At 43.9% G+C, this 23,622-nt stretch overlaps 1 protein-coding gene across 7 annotated transcripts in view; it reads right to left on the bottom strand.

Moving 5' to 3' along the window:
• IL21R (interleukin 21 receptor) overlaps positions 1-23,622 on the bottom strand; it is a 51,825-nt gene that overhangs the window by 8,624 nt on the left and 19,579 nt on the right. For 4 of the 7 annotated variants that reach the window (XM_078152525.1, XM_021006294.2, XM_078152526.1 and 1 more), the window contains 5 exons: positions 20,470-20,621; positions 18,988-19,165; positions 18,112-18,205; positions 15,611-15,695; positions 7,393-7,446 (listed from right to left, as the gene is read on the bottom strand). In XM_078152525.1, coding sequence (XP_078008651.1) covers positions 7,393-7,446; positions 15,611-15,695; positions 18,112-18,205; positions 18,988-19,165; positions 20,470-20,621 — 563 coding nt within the window. The remainder of the gene's footprint in view (positions 1-7,392; positions 7,447-15,610; positions 15,696-18,111; positions 18,206-18,987; positions 19,166-20,469; positions 20,622-23,622) is intronic. The other 3 variants (XM_078152521.1, XM_078152522.1, XM_078152523.1) reach the window with 3 other exon arrangements.

Raw genomic sequence — 23,622 nt, 5'->3', positions numbered from 1 at the left:
AAAGAAAAAACACAAACTGCTACTAGCCATACCCTAATGATAAAGAAATACAAATCAAGACAGTCTCAAAATGTTGACAACTGAAACAATATAAAATGAGAAAAAAATTATTAAATTCATTGTTGGCAATGTGAAAAGACTACATTCAAAGCCATTCTTCAGAATGGTGTAAAGATTTTGGAAAACAATCTAGCAGTGAACAATGAGAGTCACATAGTATTTAGCAATTCCTTTGTTTGGACTTTACCCTTAAAAATACTATCAAAAAGAAAAAGGGTAGGGGGAACCAGTACAAAAACATTTATTTTCTCTTTATTAGTAATAGTAAGAAACTGGCAATAACCAACATGTTGACTCTGTAAAGTATAAATAGTCTATTTATAAAATGGAATAATTTTTTGTTGTCATTTGAACCTTTAATTTCATCAATGTGGGGAACTCCTGGTTTGGAAATTCCCTTCACTGGTACAGGTTAGCAATATATCTGTAACTTTAGAGAGTTGCCTTGGGCCCCTGAGAGGCTATGTGACATGCCCAGAGTCCCAGAGCCAGTCTGTACTAGACACTGGACTTGAACATAGGCTTTCTTAACTCCAAAGCAAACCCTTTAATCCACTGCCTCTCAATTGGTGCCATAAAAATGATAACTATTTACTAAAGAAATATGGAAAGCCCTATTAGAAGTGAAGCAAAGTAAGATTGGCAAAGTCAGAAGTGTAGGTATATTGACTACAACTATACATAAAAATAGAAAACAAAGTCAAAGGTAGCAGAACCTCAGGAAGACTTGGAAAGGAACATGGAGAAAACATTTCTCATTCATTTGTCTTCTGGTGATTTGTTTGGTCTCATGCTGTTCAGTGATAAGGGTTTTACATAAAAATCTATTTCTTATTTTTTCCGTTTATTTGAACATCTATGGTAGATTCACTACCACTCCCACCTTTGGTAGCCTCGATGGACAATAGTGGTCCCCATATAACCAGGAAGATGTTCTTTGAAAATGTGCCCTCTCTGTATCTCCCCAGATCTTAAAATGGGATACTTATACCATCTGGCTATTCTGAGAACTGAGATTGAAGCCATATAATGTGCAGGGATGATGGGCAAAGGGTGAAATTCCTTTCTTTGTTGAAAGGTCTTTGTTGATAGTTATTAAGATTATAACAAAAAAATTAATCTTATAAAAAAGTATGAAACTAACTTGGCCTCTGGTTGGCTTCCTGTTGTTTGGGGAATTTCCATATGTTATTTATTGACTGTCTGGTGATTTGATGAATGTTGTTTTTATTCATGAGACTCATGAGCTCCTGGGGCCAGGAAAGAACTGGAAAAAGACCCCTGACCCTTGCTGGCATTGGGTGGGGGGTGGGGGATACAGAAGGACCTAAAGCTATTTATCTATCTATGTCAGCTGTTGATGAGCAAGGTGGAGAAAGAAGGGTCTTGAGCTCAGATCCAGGCCCTGAAACCCAATTAAAAAACATCTCTTGTCGTCTCAATGAGGCATTGCTAGGTATGGGCAAACTCTCCAGTGGGAGGTGATTTCCTAGCCCCAGGCAAAAAAAAAAAGCTTACTCCTTGCAAGCTCATCAAATCAATAAGTGGACTCCCCTGGTCCACCCCATTTGTACCAGAATGCATGGTAATGAGTATGGCAGCAGCATCTTGTATGGGAGAGAGGACTTGCCTGGGAACAAGGGCCACTGTTTTTGGTCCTACCTTGGCTACTAACTCATTCTACAATCTTAGCCAAATGGATTACCATTTCCCTATTTACACACCAAGGGGATTGGACTAGCTCCCTAAGATGTCAGCAGAATGTAAGCTCCTTGAAGGAAAGGACCGTTTTGTTTTTGTCTTTATATTTCCGGCACTTAGCACAGTGCTCAGCACATAATAGATGCTTAATAAGTGCTTGTTCCATTGAATTGAGTTTCTACTTCGATATTCTATGATCTGTGATCAGAGATCTTTAACCTGAGTGTGTACATGTTCATAAAATAATGAGGTTGGTTTTTATATGCGACTAATAAAGTCAATCTCATTATAGTCAAACCCGTAACATATAAGTATGTACCTAGGTATAAATGTATTTGTATACACGTATATAGTTCACAGAATCATTAACAAGAATTCTAAGGGCCTCACCAGTTATTTAACCCAACCTGTATCTGAATAGGAATCCCCTTACAACATCATTCCAAACAGATGGTCAACTCCTTGAAAAGCTCTAGTGACAAGAAACTTTCTACAAGTCCCCACCCACCATGGCATCCTAGGAAGACAAGATGGTCTTCCTTCCCTCACCATGTAGCTATGTGGCTTCTCAGAATCTCCCCAGGCCTTGACCTAAGCTAAATACTACTTCTAACTATGAGTAGGATTGAAGCCCAATCTAAAGCCAAGAATTGGGATTTGGTTATGCTTAACTTCCCCACAGTCTGGAAGATACAGCAGACTGGGGATGTCTGGGTTCAAGTCGAACTCTAGTGATAATTTTTCTAGGGAAAAGAGAGAAGAACTTGGACCTATGATTTCATTGGTTAAGGATCTCCCAGTGTTGAAATTCTCTTCACCAATGCAGAGAAGGAACTTTTTTGTAACTTTTGGTCCTAGGAGGTTGCCTGGGGGCACTAAGAGATTAAGCAGTGTGTCTCACTATACCGTATTGAATTTCTTATGATAATGTTAATAAGAACTGTTATTATTATGGTTATTGTTATTTGTGAATAGTAAATATATATAATATGTTTCATAATATATTATTTTAATATAATAGTACAGGGCAAATATATTGTTGTGTTCATTATTATTTGAGTGACTGAAACTCGCTTATCTGTAAAATGGATGGGCTGAATAAGATCATATGACCTCTGATGTCTCTTCCAGCTCTAGAAATAGGATCCTATGGTCTGAGCATTTGTATAGCCCATCTGAGTAGTTTTATTTTCTTTTTTTTTGCATTTGAGTATAAAGGAATGGGGTGGGAAGAGGGGGAGGGGTTACTCACAGCCACTCTGCAGCCCTGGTCTGAACTAGCCTCTTCTTTCTTTGAACTTACCTATGCTGTGACATGTCCCCAGATTAGGACAAAAGGTCAGGACCCAGGCTGACAATGTCACTGACATGAATGTGTCTTCATCACATCCTTCATGTCTGATCTATATCTGGCCACTGGACCCAGATGGTTCTGGAGGAGAAAGTGAGGCTGATGACTTTGCACAGCTCTCCCTCACTTAAACCCAATTCACCTGCATGTTGTGGCATCACCTCCCTAATGTCATGGTCCTCTTTGAGAGTGAAGGACAAACAACAACAACAACATGTTGCTATCAGTAAACTATAATTAGCTAATTTCCTTGAGGTGACCCCTCCCTTGAACCTATATAGCAAAGTCTCTCTCCCTTGAATCTATGGAGGAGCCATTGCAGATGGAGAGAGAGGGAACAGTGCTCCCAGGTGTGTTCAGAGGTATGAACACCTGTCAAGTGGCGAGACATCATGGGAAAGCTAGGCTTAGGGTCAAGATAACCTGGGTTCTGGTCCTAGATCAGCCACCAATTCGTTTGAATAAGTCATGTCTTCTCTTTGGGCCTTTTCTCTTCTGTAAAATGAGGATGTTGGGTCTACTGTGGCCCATCAGGTTCCTCCTGACTCTGATATTCTTGGGTCTGTGTTTTAAATCAGGCAAGAACATTCTTTACCCCACCTCGAACCCTTAGGACCTCTCTTCCTGAAGGTGCCTGTTGAGTTGGCCGGCAGTCTCCTGCCTTTCCATTCTTGGCGTAGGTTACTTGGTAGGAAGAGCTGAGAACAGTCTAGGGCAGAGGTATGGTCTTGCAGGTGCTTCATTTCATATCTGGTCTCTCAGATCAATCAATAAACCTCTATTAAGCACCTACTATGTGCCAAGCACTGTGCTTTCAACATTTTGCTTTCCTCCTCAGAATCACCTAGCCTCCAGATGCCTCTTTAGCCCCTGTCTGCTAGGAAGATGGTAAGCTGGGGACCAACCTTACCCCAGACCCCTCACTCTGTCCCTGTCCCTTATCTAGCACTCCAGGGCCCCCTGAAAGAGACAGAACAAGATGGTAGGGAGGATTGGCACCAGAACAGTCCATCTAGCAGTCTCCCATGGGGGAAAGCCTTGATTTGAGGTCTGGGGGGTCTCTCAGTTACCTCCAAGGGTTGTTGCAGGGATCAAGTGAGGTAATATCTGTAAAATGCTTAGCACAATGCCTGGCACATAGTAGGTGCTTAATAAATGCTCATTCCCTTCCTTTCCTTTCTCCTCAGCTCAATCAGAAATGTGAAATGGAAAAAGCAAAACAAATCTAGAAAAGGCTCCAAGATATCAGTCAGTGTAGACAGAGGGAGCGATGAAAGGTAGCAGACTGGGCCTGGTGAGAGAGGTGAAACATCAGGGCTAAGAACACCAGCCTTTGACTACCTTGCTCCAACAACTCCCTTCTTCCAAAGTTCCTTAGTGATAACACCTGAGGCTCATCTTCCCTCAGTGGCTCTATGGGCCCTGGACAGTAAGTGTTTGCTGACTGACTGCTGGAGATGCCTCCAGAAAACACTTTTCAGTCTTCATTGAGGGGAAGTGGCATCAGTTTGAACATGAAGAGATCCAGCTTCTGCTGCTATCCTGGGCAAATTGCTTCTCCTCTGGGCCTCAGTTACCTTGTCTGTAAAATGGGGGGGGGATGGACTAATTAATGAGTGACATTTCCAGAGCACTTGGAAGGTTTTTGAGGAACTTGACCTATAGTATGTTACCACATTTTAGCCTCACAATAGCACTGTGAGGTAAATGCCATTGAGATCGTTATCCCCATTTTACAGATGATGAATATGAAGCTCAGAAGTTAAATTTCATGGTTGTATAGATTCAGAACTAAAAGAGACCTCAGAAGTCATCTGGTTCGTTTTACAGATGAGGAAACTGAGGCCATAGAGGTTAAGTGATTTGCCTAAGGACAGGAAGCTCTGACTCCAGACCCAATATTCTTTTCCATTGTGTAGCACTACTTTAATAGTGGGGGCAGCTGGGTAGCACAGTGGATAGAGTGCCAGGCCCCGAGTTAGGAAGACAAATTCAAACCCAGCCTCAGACACTCACTACCTGTGTCACTCTGGGCAAGTCACTTTCACCCTGCTTGCCTCAGTTTCCTCTTCTGAAAAATGAACCAGAGAAGGAAATGGCAAACCACTCCAGTATCTTTGCCAAGAAAACCCCAAAACCTCAAATGGGGCCATGAAGAGTTGGATTCAGCTGAAATGACTGAATAACAGCAATGACAACAAAATGTGATTAGTCACACAAGTAAATATGAGAGGCAGAATTAAAACTGAAGTCCTCCTTGACTCCAAGGCTAGTGGCTCTTCTCGCTCCGACAGGCTACAATGCCAAAGACCTGTCTATGTTAGATGGAAGTAAGGACAGGCAACAGAAAGTGGATACAAAGCAGCTGTACGAGAGATATGTCAGGGAGTGTTCAAGCTCAGAATGAGGCAAGACCAGTAATGAGGAAAAGGGGCTTTTTTAGTTATGATGGATGCAAAGACCCAAGAAGGAACTGAACTGTAGCTTGGGGTGGATGAGACACTGATAAAGGATGACAAAAAGAAGGCAGAATGACCCAACTCCTATTTTGCTTCTTTTTTCCTTGTCAAGGATAATGACCTTTGGACTGAGAATGATAGAATAAAAAATGTCTGTCCAGATAAAGAAACAGATGAACAAGATGGGGGAGCAGATAAGGAAGGGAGGGAGAGAGGGAAGGAAAAGGGGAAAGAAAAAGGAGGAAAGGAAGGGAGGGAGGGAAGGAAGGAGGAAGGTAAAGAAGGAGGAAAGGGAGGGAATGAAGAAGGAGGGGAGGGAGGGAGGAATAAAGAAGGAGGAGAGAGAGGGAAGGAAGGAAGTAGGAAAAGAAGTAGGAGAAAAGGGATGGAGAGAGGGGAGGAAGGGAAAGAAACAAGAAGAAAGGGAGGAAGGAAAGGAAAAAGGAGGAAAGGAAGGGAGGGAAACAAGCATTTATTAAGTGCTTACTATGTGCCTTGTATTGTGCTAAGCCCTGCAGTTAACAAATACAAGCAAACAGAAAGTCCCTATCTCAAGGAGCTTATCTTTTAATGAGGGAAGATGACACGCAGGAGGGAGCTGAAAAGGTGGGGGGGAGCGGGATGGAGTGTGAAGATGAAGGTACTCGGCATGGAAATATGATTTCTAAGTCCAAAGGAAAACAGAAACAGGGCCAGGAATAGAATGAAAAGAAGATTCCTAGCTTCTCTTAATGAGTTCATCCCACACATCTGGACAAACTGCATTCCTAAGCACTGAAAGAATGGATGGATATGATGGCTGAGCTACTGCCAATGATCTCTGCAAGACTGAGGGAAAAGGCAGAGGGGAATCAGGACTGCAGATGGCACACATTGTACCAGTTGTCAAAGAAGATGTGAATGAAGTGAAAAACATAGTCTGGTGAGCTTAATTTGGAGTCCTGGGCAAATTTTAGAATGTGTTATCAAAGGGATGGGTTGAGAGGGAAACTGCTTGCCAAGAGCCAGAGTGGCTTCATCAAGAACATACCCACAGCAGACCAACCCGCCATCCTTTTCTGGAAGATAGATCTGTCAGACCAAGGGAATATTAAAGGCAGAGATTTCTGCAAAACTTTTTAGCAAAGCCTCTCTTGCTCTTCTCGTGAACATGATGGAGAAGTGTGGGTTAGATAATAGCATAATTAGGCATAATTAATTTAGAACTGGTTGAATGACCGAACCCACATTCTTATCAATGATTGGATGAAGGCAAGACTGGTGTGCTCCTTCAGTTTATAAATGACGCAGAGTTGGAAGGGAAAGATCACAACATATGTTGGACAACAGACAAATTATCCAAAGTGATTTTGACAGGCCAGAATAATGGCCTGAATTTAATCACGTGAAATTTTTCAAAATGTAAAAATATTGAACCCTACGCATGGGTTCAAAAAAATCAATTGAGCAAGTATGGGATAGGAATGTATAGCTGGACCACAGCTCATGTAAAGATTTGGAGATTCTAGTGAACCATAAGTTCAATAAGTCAACAGCTCAATATGGTGGACAAAAAAGCTGATGTGATCTTAGACTACATTAAGAGGCAGAGAGTCTAGAATGAGGAAGTTGAGAATGTTTTTGCCAGTCTGCAACATAGTTACCACATTTTAGGAAAAGACTGAAAATCATGTCACATGAGGATTAATTGTCCACTCATACAGTAAGGCCTTAGAAAAGGCCAGAGGTGGGGCAAAGAGCACAGGATGGGGAAGTGGGAATGACATAAAGCTCAAGGCAAAGTTTACATTTTTCCAAGCCCTGCAAGTACCCTCTCCTCACCTTGGGGTCACCATTTGGATGGAGGTGAGCTCCTGAGCATGCTCCCTTTACTACCTGTCAGGCAGGATAAAGAGGAGAGAGGTCAATAATGATGCTTTGGGGGCAACTAAAGAAAGCCTGAAGTTGGACAAATCATGCAGTGTCCTCTATAGGTGAAAAAAACCTCTGTCTTACTTGAAGTCTTTTCCGCAGCTAGTGGAGAGAAGCTTGCACCAAGTCGTATAATTTCCTTCCCTTTGTCTTTCGACCTCAGACGATGGCCTTTATCCCCATGGCAACTCCTCAAAGCAGGGGTCAGGTTCTTTCCCAGCTGTGCCCTCCCACTTACTGGCACTTTCCCACAAAAGTGAGTGTCTGGCTACCTTTGCAAAATGCACAGTCATCTTCCCCAGGGTTTCTAGAGCCTGCAAGGGAGCTAGCTCAAGACAGGCACTATTGCTTCACTAAGTCTCCAGCTTCAGACACCCTGTGTGGACAGGTGGGCCTATGGCTAATAATCAATGAGTATGTGTGTGCTGGCGGGGAGGGCTAGGGAGAGGAGTAGGTAGTGACCCAATGACTTGGGTAACGAAACCACCTGGTTTCACCTCTTTGATATACACTCTCTCCTACTGTGCCTGTGACTGCTCAGACCAGGCATAGAAAACCACTAGGTAACTGATAGGATAACTTGATAAGCACTTGTCTGACTCTCCTCAGCCACTTGCTGGAGGGAGTGCTGGGGGCAGAGAGGGGCACTGACCATTTGTCTTCAAACATCTGGCCACTGCCTCCCTAGGCACTGCTCCAGTGCCAGACCTGTGCAACCTAAGCTATGCCACCAGACTATGCCACCAGCTCATGGCTTTTCTCGAAGTAGAGAGTTTCCCATCACTGCCGGTGTTCAGGCAGAGTCCAGAGGACCATTGTCAAGAATGCTGTAGAAGACAACAGTCTGGTATTGTGGAAAAAAAACAACAACCCTGAACTAAAAGAAGTCAAAAATCATGAATATAAATCCCCGTCTGACCTGTTGTTTACCAGCCATGATGCTCTGGGTAAGTCACTTCTCTGAGGCTCAGTTTACCCATATGTGAAATTGAGGATACCCGCCTCATCTAGATCACAGTTTTTATGTATGACTCCAGCTAAATTCTGGCCATGAAAGCACAAGAAATGAAGGCATTATTATAACAACTGCTCACATTTCTATAGTGCTTTCAGGTTTATAAAGTGCTATGCTCATAAAGAGCCTGTGAGGGAGCCAGTGCAAATATTACTATTCCCATTTTGGAGATGAGAAAACTGAGGTTCAGGGCTGAAGTGACTAATTCTGTAGAGAGGAGATAAGCACCCAGAATGCTTTGTGCAGAGCAGCGTTCTGGAGGCTAAATCATTAGAACAGCTGACTTTCTCGGAGCACTTTGAAGGTTTACAGTGACTCACAGCTAGTAAGGGTCAGAGTCAGAATTTGGACCCGTTTCTCCTGCCTGGAAGCCTGCTTTGCTTTCCTTGTACCACACAGCTCCTCTGACAGAGTGTTTCTGTGCACGAAGAGGGAGGGAGTGGGGGCAGGGGCAGATGAAATTACTTCTGAGGTCCTTTCTAACCCTAAGATTCTACACTCTGAGAGTCACCACATCCTCTGTGCTCAAGACCAAGCCTCTCCCACAGACTTCTGAGGAGAGATGGGTCTGCAGAGGTAACTTCCTGGCTGAGAAATGAGGGTGGGAAGAAGGCAGAAGGGTAGGTTGAGGCACCTTATGTTGCAAGCTTCTCACCTTCCTAGAGCTCAATCGCTCTCTCTCTCATCTTTCCTTTTGTCTCTGTCTCTCTATCACTGCCTGTTTGCTGTCTCTCTGTTTCTCTCTGTCTCTTTCTGTTTCTCTCTTTACCTTTCTTTCTCTTTCTGCTGTCTCTCTTTCTCTGTCTCTACTGTCTCTGATGTCTCTGTCTCTGCCATCTCCCTTTCTGTGTCTGTCTTTATCTTTAGCAGTCTCTCTGTTTCTGTCTTTCTTTCTGCTATCTGTGTGTCTGTTTTTGCATCTGTTGTCTGCTGTCTCTCTCTGTGTGTCTCTGTCTCTCTCTCCCTGTCTCTCTCTGGGTCTCTCTTTCTCTCAATCTCTCTGTGTCTGTCTCCCTCTGTCTCTCTCTCTCTCTGGACCTTTACAAAATATACAGTCATTTTCCCCAGAGGTTCTGGAGTCTACAAAGGAGTCAGCTCAGGGTAGCTACCTTAGGGATACTTTAAGAGTCTCCCCGTACCCTCCACCCCCCTATTTTCAAGTATTGGAGCAATTTTCAACTTATGAAGACAAAGGACCGTCTGACCATTTGGAATGCCAGAGTCCCTTAGCCTTATGCTCCCTTTCCACTGAGGAAGAAACCAGTCCTCACTGAGGCCAAGTGACCTGGCCAAACCCATGTGGCCAGTATGCAGCAGAGTTCTGACTTGAACCCAGGTTGCCAGATGTCGGATCAGCACTCGTCACTGTTCTACAGGCTCAGCACCTTGCACCATCCTCAGGCACCTACCAAGGGTGGCTCTCAAACTCTTCCCTCATTGGACAGATCAAATTAGCACCTGTCCTGAAGCTGTACTGTAATGGTAGGTACAGGTCCTGGGTTCAAGGTCCATGTCTGACCACTTAGGAGCTTTTATGCCCCGGACAAGTCACTGGACCTCACTTAACCTAAGTTTTCTTATCCTCTCTAAGCCTCTCTCCTTATCTGCAAATTTAAGATAATTATATTTGCACTGAGAGGCAACATGGCCTACCATAGAGAGCTAGCCTCCCAGTCTGAAAGACTTGGGTTCAATTACTACCTTTGACAAATAATTGGCTGTGTGACTCTGGGCCAGTCACTTGTGCCTCAGGCAATTGCCTAAGACTGGAAGTTGCAGAGAAAGGCATCAATGTGCATTAGCAGAAGGAAGTCCTTATCAGGAAGTAGCCATATACACTAACAAAATTGCAAGTTTTAAAAAAATGTGTGTGTGTGTGTGTGTGTGTGTGTGTGTGTGTGTGTTTATACTAACCTGCCACTCCATTTCAAGGAAAATGCATGGTAAACAGGTGTTCTATTACATAGGAGCTGCTATTCTCACTTGTGATTTTGTAAGAGTTTTCAAGTCTTTTTTTTTTCTGGGCACGCCCGTATGTCCTTTAATTGTTTAGCAAATACACCACAGCTCTTCCATCTACATGAGACTGGAGTCTTCAAAGTAGTCACTCTGTGGAGTTAGGCACTTATTCCTGTAATACTACTTTTGTTCTAAATTCTTTGGAAATTGCTTTCAGGAATGCAGTCTTTGGAAGAACCTCATTGGTGGCCAACCTGCGTTCTTAGGGAATGTTTGTGATTTTTGGAATCAGTCATAAAGTCCTTCTATGAATTATAGAATACCAAATGTTGGACCTTGGAGGAAAGGTAGCCATCACCTGGTCCAGGGGTGGGGAACCTTCTGCCTTGAGGCCATATGTGGTCCTCTAGGTCGCAGGCTCCCCACCCCTGATCTTATTGTATATAAGAAGAAACTGAGGTAGAGTCAAGTCTGGTGAACAAGGTGGGTGGCCACACTGCAGAATGCCATTTTTAGTCAAAACTGAGGCATAATTCTAAAGCAGTGAGGCAGATTTCCTTGTGAGGCCCATCATCTCCCACTACCTTCCTTTATGAATCCTATAATCCAGACACTAGACTACTACTCCAAATGTGCTCTAATGTTTCTTTCCTTTGCCTGAAACACCCATCCCCCCAGCACAGGCTCTGCCTGTTGAAATCCCGTCCAACCTTCAAGGCTCAGTTCAAAAAGCCCACCTTTTTCATCAAGCTTTCCCTGATTCCCCTCAGCTAGAAGTGATGCTCTCTTCCCTACTGGCTTTGAAGTTAGAAAGCTATGTTTTAAAAACCAGCATTTCTACTTATAACATGTAAGACTTTGGACAAGTCATTTAACCTCTCTGGGCCTCAGTTTCCTCATTTGTTAAATGTCGGACTACATGAACTCAAAGGGTCAATTCTAGCTCCAAATCCTATGATGCCCCCTGGCACCTCAGAATTTTGCAAGGTGTCATTTATCAGTCTTTGCCTTTATTACAGTTATATGTCTGCCATTTTGTGCCCCACATTGAACTAATAATACGTCTTTTTCATCTGTCTCCACCTCAGCTCTTAGCCCAGGGCCAGGCACCCAAGAGTGAATGTTGAATGAATGAATGGAGTAGACCCCGTGTGAGTTAGCCATCACTTTCTTTTAGCATGGGTGCCCAGTAAGTGCTTATCACATGATCTGTGTTGCTCCTCTACTTTCTGGAAACATCCTTAGCAATCATCTCAGCCAAGCCCAAGCTCCTAATTAAGAAGGGACCTGGCTATTGTGATCCAGAGAAGAGAAAATGAGTATGAGTTGGATTTGCCTCAGTTAAGAACAAAGCTAGTGACTCTCAGGCCTACTGGAAATAGCGCTGGACATTAAGCCAGGGAAATTTGATTCAAATCTCACCTCTGATGTCTAGATATGTGAGACCTGGGGCAAATCACTTAGCCTCCCTAGGCATTAGTCTCCTTATCTGTAAATAAGAGGGTTGGAATAGAATACCTCTAAAGTTCCTTCTAGTTCTAGATCTGTGAGGCTATGGCCCTGGTAGAAGACCCCATTCCCCCACTGCCTGCTTCTTTCTTCCAACTTCCTTCTGATTTCAAAAGTTCAGCTACTAGCTTCTCAGCCCTTCTCTGACGAAGTCTCAGTGTATAGGTCCCCCTCCCCACTTCTGACCATACACTTGACCTTCCTTATAGCCCCACTAAGAGAAAGGGCTTTATCTTCTCTCCTAATGGCACATTGTAGGCACTTTATAAATGTTTGCCGATTGACTGATAATTGACTCAAGCTTTTTTTTTTTAAGAGCTCAAAAAGACCTTGGAAATTATCTAGTTCAGTGGTACTTAACCTTTTTTTTGTGATCTGAACCCTTCTAGCAGTCTGGGAAAGCCTATGGATTCCTTCTTAAAATATTTTAAATGCACAAAACAAAATCCATAAGATTACAAAGGAAACCAATTCTGTTGAAATGAAAGTGAAAGTTTTTTCTTCTTATCCAAGTTCACAGACTTCCTCCCTGCCTTAAAAATCTATTCACCAAGTCCAGGGGGTTCATGGAAGCCAGGTTAAGGATCCTTGATCAAATTCAACATTCTCATCCACTAAGCCAACAGCTGCCCTTTCTATCTGGTCAGATGTGGGCAGGATAGACTTCACAGAAAAGACACCTACTAGTGCAGTTTTCAGGTAAGGCCAGGCTTTCCCCAAAAAATCTCTCCCACAGATTTAAACAGTCTAAAGAGTCTACCATTGCCATCTTCCCTCCTTAGGATTAAGGCACAGAAGGTCTGTGATAATATTTTCCTTTGTTCCTTGGGAAGGAAAGAAACAAACAGCCAGGCATGACCATTTGATAGGTAATGGGACCGAAGTCTAGAGAGGGCCCAGGATTTGTCCAAGGTCCTCAGACTGCTCCTTCCCCAGGCCTCACCCCAGAGCTTCACACCCCACTCCACCAGACCAGCTTGCCCAGCTCTCAGACCAGCGGCAGATTTAGAAATGCCTCCTCCTAAATTTGGGCCTCAGGCATCTTCAGAGACCATCCAGCCCTAAAGAACTGCTAGACTGAGCAATGAAGGACACAGATTTAGCATTTCTTCTGCAGAAAGTGCTGCCTTGAACCCAATTAAGGCACAGCATATAGAACAGGAAATCATTCTGGAAACTGAGATCTGGCCCTCAGCCTGACTCATGTTTTGCTCAGCTGGGCCCATTATGCGCATGATGGCATTTCTATGGGAATATCATGTAAGTGCTCACCCAACCCTGGTAGCTGGTGGGTGAACACCTTGCAGATGACTTCCTTTCCTCCTTTTCCTTTTCCTCCCCTATGTGTAGCCCAGGCTCTGCTTTTGGAAGTCCAAAGCAGGAAGGAGGAGTATAGGGACCCTCTCGGCCAATGGGACTGGCAGAGCCAATGGAAGGAGCATGAAGTGGGTGAAGTTTGTCTTTAGTCTTCTTGGCCACAGCCTACTCACTCCCTCTAATCAGGCATCCAGGGCCTCTCTGCTATCCTTGGTCACCTAAATATTGTGTGCCCAAGCCCACCCCCAACCCCCCACTCTCCAGAAGATCCCCTGGTCCTTTTCCTCATCATGCCAGCCCATCTGGGAAACTAATTCATGCTAAGAACAAGCCTGGATGTTTACTTCCTTCCCAAGAAGCATAAGTAAATGTCATCTGGGACCTCCCCTGCCTCAAGTCCAAGTTGTGAAGGTGGGAATTGGCAGAAGACTCAGGCCTGGGGCAGAGGGTTGGGGAAAAGATATTTTTTGGAAAGAGTGGCCTTGCTTGAAATCCAAACCAGTAGATATCCTCTTGAGGCCTATCCTGCCCACATCTGGCCAGATGCTAATGGCAGCTGGTAGCTCAGTGGATAGAACATTTGAGTTTGAATCTGGAAGACTTTCAATATTTATTTTCTCAAATCTCTCCCCCAATCCAATCCATCTTCCAATCAGCTGCCAAAGTCATTTTCCTAGAGCATGTGTCTGATCATATCATTTCCCAGCCCCCTCCCATATTCTCACACACACCCACACACACACACACCCACACATACACACTCAATAAGCTACAGTGGCTCCCTATTACCTCGAAGAACAAAAATAAAACCCTCTATTTGCATTTGAAGCCCTTCCCAACTGGCCTCTGTGTATACCTTTCCAGACTTTTCATACTTTCTGACCCTCTGTGAACTCACCAGCCTCCTTACTGTCCCTCGAACACAGCCTCCATCTCCATCCACACTCTGACAATTTCATTGACTCATCTCTTTGCCTGGAATGCCCCCCCCTTTTTTTCTTAGGCAGTTGGGGTTAAGTGACTTGCCTAGGGTCACACAGCTAGTAAGTGTCAAGTGTTTAGTCTGAGGCTGGATTTGAACTCAGGTCCTCCTGACTTCATGGCCGGTGTTCTATCCACTGCTGCCACTTAGCTGCCCCCAGAATGCCCCCTCTCTTCACCTCTGCCTCCTGGGTATCCCAACTTCCTTCAACACTCAGCTCAAAGCCAATGCCCCCCTCCCCAGTACCTTTTCCAATAAGATCACCTATCATTTATACTGTGTATATTCAGCAAGCACAGTTATTTTCATATCATCTCCCTCGTTAGAATGTAGACTCTTTGAGGGCAAGGACTGTGTTTTTGCCTTTATAAGCTTACCTAGCACTTAGCATCATGCCCAGCACATAGTAAACACGTAAGAAATGCTTGTTGACTGACTAAATGTGTCACTCTGGGTGAGTCACTTTATGTCTCCCTGCCTCAGTGTCCTTCCTGTGGGATAACAACAACACTGACTTCACAGGATTGTCTTAAGGATCGGATGAGTGCTAAATGTTAGCTATGGCACCTGTGCTTCTTCCTTGCCCTGGGGTATGGGGGGGGGGGGCCTTGGTGGATAGGGAGGGAAAGTTTCCACCAAGATCTGCCCCATCTAAGGCACAGCTTCATTCACTCTAATGGGTTGGGCTGAAGGTCAGACCCAACCCATGAATATAGGTTTCTGGGAGGACAGGATGGCAGTCCCAGCAGTCCTGTAGCCTGAGGGAGGGAACAGCTTCCACCATGGGGCCTCAGCCATAGCCCCAAGCCCTCTCCTGCTAATTCCACTCTGGTCCCACAAGGTGGGAAGGCTGGGGGGAGGCGCCTGAGGAGGCCCAAGAAAGGGAAGGCAGAGTCTGCTCCTCAGGAGATGTCAAAGAAAAGGATAGAAACTAGTTTATAGTAGGAAGAAGCCTGGCTTGGGAGTCAGGACAATGGGGTTCTAGTCCAGCTCTGCCTCTGTGTCTTCCCCTCTAGTCCTCAGCTGCCTCATCCACAGCATAAGAAGGCTGGACTAGGTAACCTCTAAAGTCTCTTCCAGTTTTGACATTCTGTGATTGTGTGACTTGGGGAAAGCCCATGGAGGCAAGGGGAGAAACTCAAGGGGAAAGGTCTTGCCTCAAGAGCCTTTTCATTCAGCCTGTTATTTTCCATTAGTGGCTTCTGGGCTCTTGCTACCACCCCCTACCCCTCCAGGGGAGCTCATCATGCAGAACAAAGCCATTCCTCCCACCAGCTCCTGGCTCCTGGAAAGTGTTTCTGTTTTCTTTTCTGACAACATTATCTGTATCTCTGAGTCACCAGTACCTTAAAGTCACCCTCATGAGCTGAATACAGGGGCTGAAAGAAGGGCGCGGGGTTGGGTACTAGCACCCACATCTTCTTCCACAGCCTGAAACGTCAGAGAGAGAAACAGACAAAACAAAACAACAAAACAAAACCAGGGTCAGGGGTGTTAGAGGATGGGGTGGGCCTATGGCAGATTGGTTAACTCAGTTCTACCCAGCCCTGTTCCCACAGAAGGACTAGTCGGGGTGCCCAGATCCATCCTTACCCCAAGAGAATGTTCAGCTGAGCTCTATGTGCAAAAAGGGATTTGCTAGAGCCTCCTCGCCTCCACAGAGGATTGGTTAGCCCAGCCGCACCTGACTCATGAGAAGGATTACCTGGCACCTTAAAGGACTGGCCAGCCCACCTAATAGTTTGGATCAGCTCGACCCTTCCCTCACAGAGGGATTGGCCAGCCTAGTCTCACTCCCACAGAGGACTGGTTTAGCCCAGCTGCCTCTAACTCTCCCATAATAGGTTGGATCAGCCTTGGCCAGTCCAACCTCACTCCCACAGAAGCCCAATAGTATCCAGTCTCACCAGCCCTGAGGAAGTGACCAGCTCTACCCTCCAGGATCAAAGTAGTCTGCATGATGCTGGTCTCTCCAAAAAAAGCATACAAATTACTCTTTTCTGACACATCTGGTTGTAATTTACATTATACCTGCATGGGCTTAACATGTGACTTGCTTAATATCCATTCAATATCTTTCTTAGTTGAAAAAAATCAAATCCCCAGGAGCTAATGATCTCTCTGCTGGCCTATCCTGGTTCATTTACAGGGACACAGGTGAGTGGTCTTTGCCAGTGCTCTTCCATATGTTCATCTTTCAAATGGAAATGAACCTTGTCTAGACCCATAGGGTGATAAAGACAGGACCTTAGAGATTCTTCCTTTTCCAACCCATTTATATCACACAGGGAGAAACTGAGGCCCGAGGAAGGGAAGGGATTTTTCTCAAAGTTAATGAAAGAACCTGGACCAGGTTCTAGGCTCAAATGAGGTGACATTTCTAAAAAGTGCTTAGCGCCGTGCCTGGCACTTCGTAAGCACTATGTAAGTTCTTACTCCCTACCACCTCCCATGCCCTTTTCAATTCAATTCCAACAAACATTTATTAAGTGTCTACTTTGCACAAAGCCCTTGAATATACTCCCTCCCCAATTCTACCTTAGGATCCCTAGCCTTCCTTCAAAGTTCGACACAAGTACCTGCCTCCTACAGGAAGCCTCCCCTGGACCTGCTTGTTGCTTGTGTCATTTCCTTCCCTCAATTCCTTTATTTCTATTTTTTATCTCTTTGTATTTCTTTTTCTCCCTTCCACTAACACCTCCCCCTCCTTCCTCTTCCCATGTAAGCTCCTTGAGGGAAAAGATTATTTTGGTTTTTTGTATCCTCAGCACCCAGCATAGTGCCTGGCACATAGTAGGTGCTTACTTAATAAATTCTCTTTGCATGAATAAAAGTATTTTTTGGAGACTAGAAAGCATGATACAGATGTTACACACCCTATTACTGTTTTTTTTATTAAATTCCCTCTAAGACTCCTTTAGCTCTAACATTCTCCTCTCTATTACACTGTTTCCTGTTGCACATTTCAAACAGAATGTCTTGGAGATATCTCAAACTCAATGTGTTCCTCTTTACCTCCAAGCCCTCCTCTTTTCCAAACATTCTTCCCACATTTCTTCTAGCCTCCCAGCTTTATAACCTTGGTGTTATGCTCAACATCTCACTTTCCTGTCCCCCACATTTCCAATTAGTTGCCAAATCTGTATGTTTTATACCTCTTCCATCTGACCCCTTCCCTCTACTCACTCAGCTGCCTCTCTTTTGAATCCATCATCCAAACGGATTTATTTTCCTTTACTGACCATGCCACTTTTCTCTCTACTCAAAGCCTCTATACTGCCTCTAGAGTCAAATATAATTTCCCCTGTTTATCTTTTAAAGCCCTTCACGACATTGCCTGGCCAACTTTCCAGCCTCATTGGACATTATTCCTTATCATAAGCTCTGCAATTCAGCCAAATTGGCCTTCTCTGTGCTCCTCACACACTCTACCTCTCATGTCCAGGCCTTTGCACTGACTCTACCACATTCCTGAAATGCACTCCCTCATCTGTCCTCACAGAATCCCTCTTCCTTCAAGAAGCAGGTCAAGCATTGCCTTCCCCAGGAAGTCTTTCCTGATACCTCCAACTGCCAGTTCCTTCCCTCCCAGACTACCTTGTTTTTATTTACTTGTATTTATTCTGTATATACGTATCTTTGTCCTTGTTGTCTCCCCCATCCAAATATAAACTTCTTGCAAGTAGGGATTGTTTCATTGACATTTGTGTCCCCAGGGCCCGATATAGTAGGTCTTTAGTAAATGCTTACTGATCCACTAATTTATCAGTTGATCTATGCTAGCTCTTTCCCCATCTCCTGTCCCCCATCCCACCCCCATCCTTCCAAGGGACCCTGGCTTTCTCACCTCTGTGTCAGTTTCCATCCAGCCAGAGAAGCAAATATGGCCACGAGGAAGGAGATGGGAAATACCCAAGAGGACCATTCTGTTTTCTCTTCTTCTTCATGGGGAACAAAGTGAAATGGATCAGAATTCAAGGCCTTCCCATGAACTCAGGAAAGAGGATGGTGTGGAGGAATGGGGAAAAGGTTGGACAAGAAGAATGATGGGGAAAAGTAATGGGAAAGGAAAATGAAAGCACAGAGGAGTCAGGACTGGGAACAGAGGTCTTTTATTACCTAAGGGTCCTCTCAGTTAGACTATACTACGTTTTGTCTTCTGGGTGTGACCTCCACCTGCTAGCCCATTGTATCTATTCCTGCTTTCAGTACAGTCAGGACTAGGAAAATGTTCTTGACAGAATCGACAGTCAGCTTACTTACTCATTCACTCATAAGCTGTCTGGCTGACTGACTGATCAATGACAGTGAATAACTGATTGAGGGGAAGGGCTGGCTGGCTGATTGAGTAAGTGAGTGAGTGAATGAGTGAGTGAGGCTGACTAAGGAACTGATAGTTGTCTGGTAATATGACTGACTGGCTAGCTAACACTGATTATAAATGACTGACTTAGTGGTTGAATTCGTTACTGGCTGCCTGGCAGCCTTAAAGAGTGGTTGACAGATAACAATCTGAGCGAATGACAGATTGACTGACTGACTACCTGGATGCCTGATCAGCTGATGGATTGGGGTCCAAACAATTAGAAGCATACTTCAAGAGTCTTGGAGTTTCTGAACTCAGAAAATTTGTCCCAGAAAGGCTAAGGTCAGGATGATGGTCCAGAAGATGGTGCTCCTGGCTTGGGGGAGGGGGGAGGGGCTCCAGTGGCTCCATACTCACCCGCTGGCTGGGTCCTGAAGGAGGCGGAAGCACTCCACTCGCTCCAGACCCCACTGTAGAGTGAAGATGGCTGAGGCTGAGCTCGAACTTGTATTTCATAAACTGAGCCCTTCTGGAATTCCAAAGGCAGGAGTGATACTGACTTCAAGTCGGCTGGGATGAACTTGGCCTTCTGAGTCTGCCCAAACATGCAAGTAGAGTTACAGGGCTGAAATAGATCCCAAGAACTCATCCAATCCAGCCCCCCTCCCCTGCTAAAGGTACTGCTCGTACTGAAACACAGCTAGTTAATCTCTGAAGGTGTCTGAGGGTAGAGAACATGCAGGTTCTTGTAACTGCTAACATCCTTCCTCCTTCACATTCTGAGGTGGTATGATATAGTAGATAGAGCATTGACCTCAAAACCAGGAACACCTAGGTTCAAGTCACCTCACTTCTTATAAGTACTAGCTACATGACCCTGGGCAAGTCACTGAACTTTTTAGAGTTGCTGTAGACAGCTCTTGAAGACTAAAGTTGTGGAGAAAGTTGGTACATTGGTAGAGTAGGAATTTCCTCACTAGGAATTTCCCTATATCAATGAAGTCACAGGTTAAGTTCTTGTCCTTCATATTTCCTTTACTGGCATAGAGAAAGAGCCCTAGGCTGGAGTCAGGATTGCTGGGTTCTAGTCCTGACTCTGCTACCACCATGACGTTTCAGGTAAGTCACTTTCACATACACTATACCTACCTACTTTCCCCGTGAGACTGGTTCTCACCATTGAAGAATATTCGGAAGGTGTAACGAAATGTCAAAACAAGGTAACAATCTTCCAGAGTAAACCAAGTGTTCTGGAAATCCCCACTTCCTTACAAAACAGGCCCTTCTGCCTTCTTAAGGTACTTAATTAATTCTTGTTGACTGATTAATTGCTCAAAAATCTTCCGTGGATCCCTATTGCTTCTAGAATCAATAAAGTCTCCTCAGTCTGGCATTTGAAGTCCTCTGTAACAGGGCTCCCACCTATCTTTCCAGACTATTTCAGCTTACTGTTTCATCTTACCTCCCTTGACACACTACCCCTCCATTCCAACCAAACTGACACAATAACTGATCCCCAAATTTGACATTCCCACCTCAATGCCTTTGCACAGACTGGAATGAATTCCCTCCTCACATACACCTCAGAATCCTTAGCTTCCCTCCAGGTTCACCTCAGATGCCACCTCCTATTCAAAGCCTTTCTTTATCCTTCTAATTGTTGGTACCTTCTCACTCCTCAATTATCTTGTATTGACTTTTTTGTGTACACATGAGACCTCCCAGTAGAATGCACTCTCCCTGAGGGCAGGAACTGTTTCATTTTTGTCTTTATGTCCCCAGAGACTAGCCCAGTACTTAATAAATGCATGTTGAAGTGCATTGAATCCTAGGCTCCTAGATTTGACATTCTAGATTCTGTGATCAGACAATCACCACTCTCTCTGGAAGACTTCTTACCATCCAGGAGTCTTCTTGTTTTTTGTAGCGAAGCTCATATTGTAGCTTATTCTGTAATGCATAGTAACGAGGATCTTCATAGTGGGTTTTCCAGGAAATGTTGTAATCTCCAAAATAGGCCACAGTCACGTTGAAAGGGGGATTTGGCTTAACTGTGAGGAAAGAAACATATATTCATAGATAGATGGAAAACACTTAGTGACTTCAACTCAATTCAATATGTGCCAGGCACTGTGAGGGGTAGATACTAGCCATAGAAATGCAAAAAGGACCTGCCTTTAAGGAGGTTACTGTCTTCGGGGAACAAACAACATATACATATAAATGAGTGAAAAATATATACAAAATAAATGCAAAGGACTTTCAGGGAGGTGTTAGGGAGAGAAAAGAACTGGAGGAGTCTGGAAAGACCTCTTACAGGAGGGAGCACTTCAGGTGATACTTGAAGGGATCTAGAGATTCCAACAGGCAGAAGTGAGGAGGGAAAGGACCTCAGGAATGGGGACCAGCCACAACATAAGATGGAACGTTACATACGAGGAACACCAAGTGCGCCAGTTTGACTGGCCCATAGAGTGCTGGGATGTGTAACCAGCCTGGAAAGAAGGGGGGAAGCAGGATTCTGAATGACTTTAAATGCCAAACAGAAGAGTGAGCTAAAGGGATATCCTGCTCATGCCTCCAAAACAATTTGTGGGACCAGTAATTTTTTTGTAAATCACCTTAACCTTTCTGGTCTCAGTTATCCCTTCTGAAAAATGAGGGGATTGGATAAGATGATCTCTGGAGCCTCTTCCAACACTGAGAGGAGTCTCTGGCACATAGTAGGTGCTTAATAAATGTTCAGTGACTGATTGACTGACCTTGCAGTTCTGAGGGTAGAGGTCGATGACTTTGGCTTCATTTGCCTATCTTTTATGTTGGCTCAAATTCGTCTTCATGCTGAGTCAACAAGGACTTCGGGAATATAGTAAGTGGATCATGTAGCCTAGTTTCCACAAGTGCCTGTTGGGCAAAGCCCCTAAATTGGGTTTTGAGAGAGAACAGGGCCCTCATAAGGAGATAAATAGGAGTTTTGGAATGTGTAACCTTGTCAGAAAAGTTGTCTAGGACTATAGACTGAAATTCATCCTCAGACACAAAGAGTTAAAAGAGAAATTGAGAGGATGCCCATCAATTGGGGAATGGCTAAGCAAGTTGTGGTATATGAATGTCATGGAATACTATTGTGCTGTAAGAAATGATGAACAGGCTGACTTCAGAAAAACCTGGAAAGACTTGTATGGTCTGATGCTGAGTGAAGTAAGCAGAACCAAGAGGACTTTGTACACAATAACAGCCATGTTATGCAATGACTAAGATTGTTAAACTGAACCCTTCTCAGCATTACAAGAATCTAAGACATCTCCAGAGGCCTTGGGATGGAAAATGCTGTCCACATCCAAGGAAAGAACTATGGAAGTAGAATCGCTATCACTTATTTTTACCTTCTGTTGAGTTTTGTTTCATCTTTCTGATGGTTCCTCCTATGGGTTTTAATTTTTACTTACAACTTCACTAATGTGAAAATATGTTTAATAGGAATGTAAATGTAGAGCCTATATCAGATTGTGCACCATCTTGGGGAGAGTGGGGGGGAGGAATGGGGAGAAAAACCTTCAATTCAAAAGCATATGGAAGTGATTGTTGATAAATCAAAATAAATTAATAAAATTTAAAAAAAAGAAATAAATGAGATAAGGAAAAAATTATAAAAGAAAAACAAACCAAAGAGTTAGAAGACTTAATCTTAGCCTGAGAGTCTTGTTTTTCAGTCCCTTAGCTGGGCTATGGCTAAAGAGATGTTAGGCTATCTTTTTCAGGTACAGGCTTGCTCATCACTGATGCTCCTTTCAGATGGCACTCAGAAACTGTTAGCCCAAAGGAACTTAGTGACTATGTGCCTGGTACAGATACCCAACAGCAACCAGCTGAACAACACCAGCAGAGATGGCATGATCAGTAGCAACCACGAAATTATCACAATGATACCTCACACAGAGCTAAGTGAAGCCATCACCAGAGGATATCGTTAGTCCTTCAGTGTCAAAAGTCAGAGTTGCACTGCCCCCACAACCATTCCCTATGTGTGTGCCTTCTAGTGTGTTTTTGCTAAATGGGTTCCTTGTATGTGTTTCTTCATCCATGCTCTTATCAATGGTCCCCTCTAAGTCTACCCTCTATACCATCTCAGGTGAAAGGTTTTCCTTATGTGTGTGTTTACTCTACCTCACTGGGAGCATAGCAACACATGGGAGAATGTACCCACATGTGCACATTTGGGTAATCTCTTATCATTTTATTGGCTATGTTGTTTGAATAAATATCTTTTGTTTGTACTAATGTGTCTTCTGGCTGGTTGGTAAAAGAAAGCACATTGATAGGGGCTCTGGAGTTATGGTGTTGGTCCTCAAAATGACCTAAGTGGGGGCAAAAGGGAATACATATGTGAAAGGTGATGCTCTAGGGCAGGAATGGGGAGCCCATGGCCTTGAGGCCAATTTGTTCTGTGAAGTTTGGATTCAGTTAAAGGGCTGAACTTGAGGACCTGGAGGGCCACATGTGGTCTCGAGGTCACAGGCTCCCCACCCTGCAGGGTTACAGTAGAGTGTTAGAGATGGAAAGGACCTTAGAACTTACTAACCAGAATTTTAGAGCTGGAAAAGACCTTAGAAAATAGAATACTAGAACAGCAGTTCTCAAAGTATGGTTGGCAGACCTCTGGATGTCCCCAAGATCCTTTCGTGGTGTAATGCAAGGTCAAATATCAAGATGTTATTTGCCTATTAAAACACTCCTCCCTTTTCCAACTACATATCTTTGTGAAGCCACATTTTCCTCATATTTCAACCAAGACTACATAGAGCAACAGATTGAATGCAGAATCCAGTTGTCTTCTATCAAGCTAGACATTTAAGTAATTTGTGAAAATATGTAAAAAAAAAAAATGCTATCTTCAACAAATTTCTTTTGTTTTAAAAATATAGCTATTTTCATAAAAATATGTTATTTATGTTAACTTTAGTGGGTTTATTATTTTTTAAGAAAAAATAAATGTAAAATGTATCAGTTTTAATTTCTAATACAGTAAATATCAATAACTATAACTCATGT

The sequence above is a fragment of the Phascolarctos cinereus genome, unplaced genomic scaffold, assembly GCF_003287225.1.
Source record: "Phascolarctos cinereus isolate Bilbo 61053 unplaced genomic scaffold, phaCin_HiC Scaffold_4;HRSCAF=312, whole genome shotgun sequence".
Taxonomy (NCBI): domain Eukaryota; kingdom Metazoa; phylum Chordata; class Mammalia; order Diprotodontia; family Phascolarctidae; genus Phascolarctos; species Phascolarctos cinereus.
This window is presented reverse-complemented; position numbering and strand designations above follow the sequence as displayed.